The 5,780-nt window shown below is 42.0% G+C and overlaps 2 protein-coding genes across 2 annotated transcripts; both read left to right on the top strand.

Annotated features, from left to right (window-relative positions):
• Window positions 1-1,809: 1,809 nt before the first annotated feature.
• On the top strand, window positions 1,810-3,417 carry MELLADRAFT_68669 (uncharacterized protein; the record flags this gene model as incomplete). Its single annotated transcript, XM_007417294.1, has 7 exons — window positions 1,810-1,957; window positions 2,035-2,142; window positions 2,232-2,466; window positions 2,572-2,629; window positions 2,689-2,914; window positions 2,990-3,106; window positions 3,197-3,417. The coding sequence occupies 7 exons, from the start codon at window positions 1,810-1,812 to the stop codon at window positions 3,415-3,417; spliced, it is 1,113 nt and encodes a 370-aa protein (XP_007417356.1).
• A 595-nt stretch (window positions 3,418-4,012) lies between these two features.
• MELLADRAFT_112800 (uncharacterized protein) lies at window positions 4,013-5,354 on the top strand (the record flags this gene model as incomplete). Its single annotated transcript, XM_007417329.1, has 4 exons — window positions 4,013-4,143; window positions 4,371-4,465; window positions 4,591-4,714; window positions 4,976-5,354. The coding sequence occupies 4 exons, from the start codon at window positions 4,013-4,015 to the stop codon at window positions 5,352-5,354; spliced, it is 729 nt and encodes a 242-aa protein (XP_007417391.1).
• Window positions 5,355-5,780: the final 426 nt, after the last annotated feature.

Genomic DNA, 5,780 nt, shown 5'->3' with positions numbered 1-5,780 from the left:
CTCAGTGTGTCCATTTCTTACTACAGAAAATTCTAGCAGCGACGTCTTCTCTTGGTTCTAAATGAATCCTGAGAATCCATCCTTCGAGAAACATTATAAGATATCAGTTTGAATATCTGTAAGTATTCCAAAAATGACAAGGTTTGTAAACCGTACTTACTCTTCAACCAATTCGGCCGCTTTTCCCTTGGCAGTCGGCGGCGGTGCGGCATAATCGCAGAAATTGTCATTGCAGTGTAACACCCCCATACAAGTAAACCAGATAGTTTTCCAAGGGCCGGCCTTCGCGCCTTTGACCTTTTGAGTGTGCGGATAAGCGATGTAGCCAAAATTGATGATCTTGTCGTCAGGCTCTCGAACAAATACAGTGTCGCCGTTTGGGTAGATGGGGTATCCTTGCGCATCGCGGGTCAAGCCGTGATCAATGAAGGTCTTGAGGTCACCGAGAGCTGGAATAGGTGTCTTAAACTTCTTGCCGGTTTTGTTGGGACGGTTACGTTTCTTCTTCTTCGGGCCAGGAGATGAGTTAGAAACGAGATCAACCTCTTTTGGAACGGTATCTCTGGAAGGTTTTGTAGGTAAATCTACGAGGTCATGATCTGGTACGGGATTCTTGGTATACTTCGAGGGTAAATTGGGATTGTGACGGCTGGATATGTTTTGGGAAAAATCAGGGGAACTGGGTATTTCACTTGGGAATTGTTCGGAACCAGACATGGGGAGACTTTTTCGAGGAGATGTAAAAATTTGAAAAAGATTTGGGAGTTTGAATGAGTCAAATGGAAACCGATAAAATCGAGACAATCTGGATGGTGAAATCAAGACAGGAGACTCTGAATTGTATAGGTATAGGTGAGGAGAAATAGCATCTTGAGAGTTTGGAGGTGATTGTGCAAAGTTGTTGGAAGAATTTGGTTGGGGGTATCCATCATAGGTCCAGGGAGGTTTACACAGAATGGTAAGTGACATGGTACGTTTTTCCTGAATTCAATCACGATTTGCCAACTTCCTTGCTGGTCTTCTGAGACTGATTTTGGATAACACTACACCAAAGGGCGTCTTTTCCGTACAGTTTAGAAAATTGTGACTGACATAGAAAACTGTATCATCTACATATTCTGTTTTTCTACTGTTCAGAAGTAATAAGGATTCATTAGGCATCAAGAGCACCTACCTCATGATCATAACCTTTTTATAATACAGATTGTGTGTAATGCTGTCATTTGTTGATTTGTCTTCTCATGCATTCAAATTGTAGCCTGATTATTTCTTTCTAGAATATTGATCACATGACTTCATGCATCAATTTTGGTTCATTTCCTTCGCTTATGTTCTCCTCTTTTTCAACGCTCACTATCATCTAATATATGATTGACATTGTCTCTAGTGTTCTGTAATCAACGTTGTGGCTACGCTTCCCACAAGAAGCTCTACAAGATAAATAATTTATGTACATGTTTCTTTTCTGTCTCTCTGTGATTGAGAAGTAAAACATGGCTTGTGCAACGTGCCTCACGATATCGAACATCCGATTGGAATATGTATTGCGTGTTAATATATGCTGATTACAAGGAAGTGAATCTCTGATAGATTAGCAACTTGTTGCGTATATTTATACAGTATATTGTTCATCTACTTATGTAGAATTCTAGTCAGCATTGAAACCGCGAGGCCCGCTCATGAAGTGGAAAGTACTTATGCCGCTCGGCTTGATCATTAATCTCACACTTGATCATCCTCCTTATGGTATTGTCTATATAGTCCCATCTTCAAGCCACTCTGTGTCAACGCACTGCTCTTTTAGCGAATATGTCTACAGTTTTGGACCCCAGCGACCCAGGTGTTAGCAAGCACGACATGGCTCAGTTGCTTTACGAACGTGACAAGACAACAACCCTTCACTCCAAAATAACTCGAGCACAGCTTGCCACCAAAGTGCGAAAGGCGCAGCCGCATCGTTTGTTTTTCTGTCTCTCACAAACAGCATCTGATTACAATTAGATCTCAACTTGTATTTTATTTCATTTTGACCAGTCTTCCCAAATCCTGATACCGACGATCCAGCCCTGGACTCGAATGAATTGCCGCACCAACAACAGGAATCAGGTGATCGAAAGGTGTTTGGCAGCATGGAGTCTCATAGTACGTGATCATTTCCCTTTGCATCCATCTCACCCTTGTGATAATAAGATAAAAAGCCCGGAACAAAAAGTTTGATTCATTGTTTCCAGATCCTATGCCTTCACCTTCCACGAGTGGTCGGAACTCACAAGACTTGACATCGATCGCCACAATCGCTCCTCCTCGTAAAGCAAAGCGTGTTTCTTTCGATCCACCGATCTCCACATGTTACCTCCTACATGACGTCAAACCAAATCTTGCGGATATGGGGCCTGCTCGAAAAGCAAAGCGAGTGTCTTCTGATGATCACAGTGGTTCTACCATGATGAAGAAAAAGAAAAAAAGGTGAGTTCCCATGAGCTTGGACATGGGTACAATCATCATCTTTAATCACTTCGACAAGTGTAATCATACTGCAATGTGAGTACTGAAGCCTTGTTCTAATTACAGTCAATGGAACAGCAAATTCCAGACCACCCGACCAGTAACAGTATACCAAAGTCTACAGGTAAAGGCATTTCGAAATCAACTCCTGGAGTGAAAGCTACCTCTCTACTGGAGGTACAGGATCAGTGCGAACATACCAGAGAGTTAAGTGTGCTTCAGGAGCCTCTGGTTCTTCCTGCTTTGAACCCGTCAAGTAATCGTGTGGAAGATAATAACGAGGGTTTGGAAGAACAACTGATTTCTCTTGGGTCAGAAGAGGGCAAGCCAGACACTTCAAGTACTCATCGCTATGAAATGGACTTGATGGAATTTCCCGAGTTAGATATATTTGAAAGTGAAAATACCAGTACGTCTACCAATCTCTCTTCTTGTTTGCTCCCATAAGTAATGTCTACTCACGCTGGATCTTTTGCACTTTCAGTATTGGGAAGGAACATTGATCCCATTCCTTTCAAACCCTCTATCGAGCCAAATTCAGAGCTACCAGTACTCTCGGGAACAGACTACTTTCAAATCCAAAGAAGTAAAGAAGAGCAACGTAATTCTCGTACCCATTCCAATGTATCCCAAGCATAATCAATACGAGTGAAAACTAACCAAACTTTATGATATTTTTGATATACGACAGTTGCTACCCTCGAAGAGCGTGTGGCATCTTTCGAAGACATGAAACAAATCATCGTCACTACTCAGACACGTTTAGACTTTCTAGAGATGCAGGTTGAAAGACTAGAGAATGAATTGCAGTCAGCTCGTAATGACATCAATGAGCACGACAAAGTCCTTACTGGCCTGCTTTCAGTTGAAGAAGGGGAAGATTCTGGTACTGGCAGTTCCGTCTCAGATTAGAAAATGATAAGTGTGTAGCTGTAGTTTCAAAGTGTATTAGCATAAGATACGGGAACAACATGCACTACAACTATATGTTTTGTTTGAAGCCAATCTCTATGTATAATTAATCTTTGAGCTCTCTCAGAAGTAATGGCGCGCCCAATATTGTTCTCTCCTAATTTTTTCCTTTTGTTTTGTCCATTTGAGCAACTGTTGCTTGATTATATACTTGGCCCAGATAAAATGCCTTACAAAGAATCGCTATCCAGCTATTGCATCCTGTGAGTTGCTATGAAAGAACCTTTTTAAGATTCTGAGTCTAAAAGCCTTGGATCACATGTGTCATCAAATGATTATACGCACACATGCGTTATTCCAGGTGAAGCCATCATCGTTGCTCTATTCTGAACTATATTCTGCTTTATTCTTATAATGGTTACGAAGCATTGTAAGCAAAATTTTATCGCAACATATACAAAATTTTACTTGCATTACAAAGATATCAAGAATCTATGTAGGTAGTAAGCGTGTGTAGCAACACATATTTCCCATCTTGCAGTCAAAGTGATTCAGGATTCTGTCAGCCGGCGACAGATCATCTTCCCCAAAGAACATGTTCCAGAAAGGGGACTTGATCGTCTGCCAGACTGAAAGGCAATCGTTGTTCTACGGTGATGCCGACACTAGAGGTTGTCACGTTTTGACAACAGCTAGTGCTTGTGTACATGTAGCTAAATGTAACAAGTGAAACATATAAGATCACCACGATTGCCCCCGTTCCTCAATTGTATCGATAGGGAGTTTCAATCAAGTCCGCATCTCCTAACGCAAGGATCCTGGTTTTTGAAGGTCAGGCATCTTCCCTTTTTACCTTCTCAAGTTTTGTTCTCGCACGCTCTTTGAGGTTTTGGACACCCACATGTTCCGCTTTGTTTGTACGTCGATGATCTTATTTCTGTTTCACGATCCAGATCAAACATGGGAAAGGCACGGAAGAAGAGCACTGGAGGCACAAGCTCAGGCCCCACAAGCCCCTCGAACAACCAACTCGAGATTAATACCAAAGGTGAGCTCGGAGTTTGTGTGTTGATCTTTTTTGGATGAGATTTGTCATAATACCCCTGTTTCACTCTTTCTCCTAGGCTAAAACTTTCTTGTAACTCACACTCTCCGCACATCCAACTTCATCAGACAAAGTTCCGCATTCTGCTCAACCGAATACGCAGTCTCTGAAAGAGCCCTCTTTTCCGAAAGTCTTTCCTTCAACTGCAGCAGGGGGATTTGTGAGAGATGATATAGCAGCAAAGGTCGACTCGTTACCCGACGACTTGCATGTTTTCCTCGATCACGACTTTGATGAAAAGTGTGACCAGATCAAGAATATCCTATATTATCTTATCTTGTATCATTTCGACCCCAAGACAAAATCTCGCCCCAACCACAACAAAACCGTCTTGAAAAAGGTGTTTCAAGATAATGTCAAGCCTTTGATCATTCCGTACATCAAACCGCCTGTTGTGAAACCGGAACCAATGGACACGGATGTACCCGAAACTGTGGACTTCGATCCTCTCAGCCGCAAGACTACTCGACAGATGTTGGTTGGCGCTATTTCGAAGAAAGTGGGAAAATTCTTGATACCCGACATCGCCAGAATTGATCACCTTCTTTGGCTCTTCAAAGCAAAGGTTGACAAGGATCTCCGCTTGCCTCAAAAACCCGAGTTTAGTCAGCGCCCTCGTGTCCTGAAAGAAGACCGCTTGAAGGGCGAGACAGTAGAAGAGCTTCGACATGCTCTGCAAGTATATGCTCCACACATATTTGTGTACTTGATCGCTTTGAGGCCCTCATGTCTCATTGATCTCTACGTCAAATTTGTTATCGAAGGCGATCTTCCCCCCGAGCGTACCCCTGTCCTTGGCTTTCACTATGCTGTCATAGACAAAGAAGAATGATCTTGAACTATCATAGAATTGATTGTGAGTATTTCAAACGATCATGTTTTGAGTTTTTATCATTAATGACTCACTAGGCTACACTTTTGGTTGTGTCATATAGTGTCATATATCCGGTCCTAGATCTAGTAGATCTTTTCTTGGGAGGTTTCTGGATCTTGTTTCGTCTCATTCATGTATCATGTATCTCTATCAGTCCTGTAGTGTTAGCGCCTATTGTTAGTACGGCATGTTTTGTATGAGTTGTGGTTTTCGATCTCTGGATTTCGCTCATGAGTCAATGATCAATAGGTTGCACTCCGTTTTGTCCTCTTGTGTCGGATGTGTGTTCCTGCTTCCTAATATCAGCTTTGACGAGACATATTCAAATATATCCATTATATGATACAATAAAAACTTCATCACTATCACTTCTCTGAATATTAA

This window comes from Melampsora larici-populina (genome assembly GCF_000204055.1).
Source record: "Melampsora larici-populina 98AG31 unplaced genomic scaffold MELLAscaffold_71, whole genome shotgun sequence".
Classification (NCBI taxonomy): Eukaryota; Fungi; Basidiomycota; class Pucciniomycetes; order Pucciniales; family Melampsoraceae; genus Melampsora; species Melampsora laricis-populina.
This window is presented reverse-complemented; position numbering and strand designations above follow the sequence as displayed.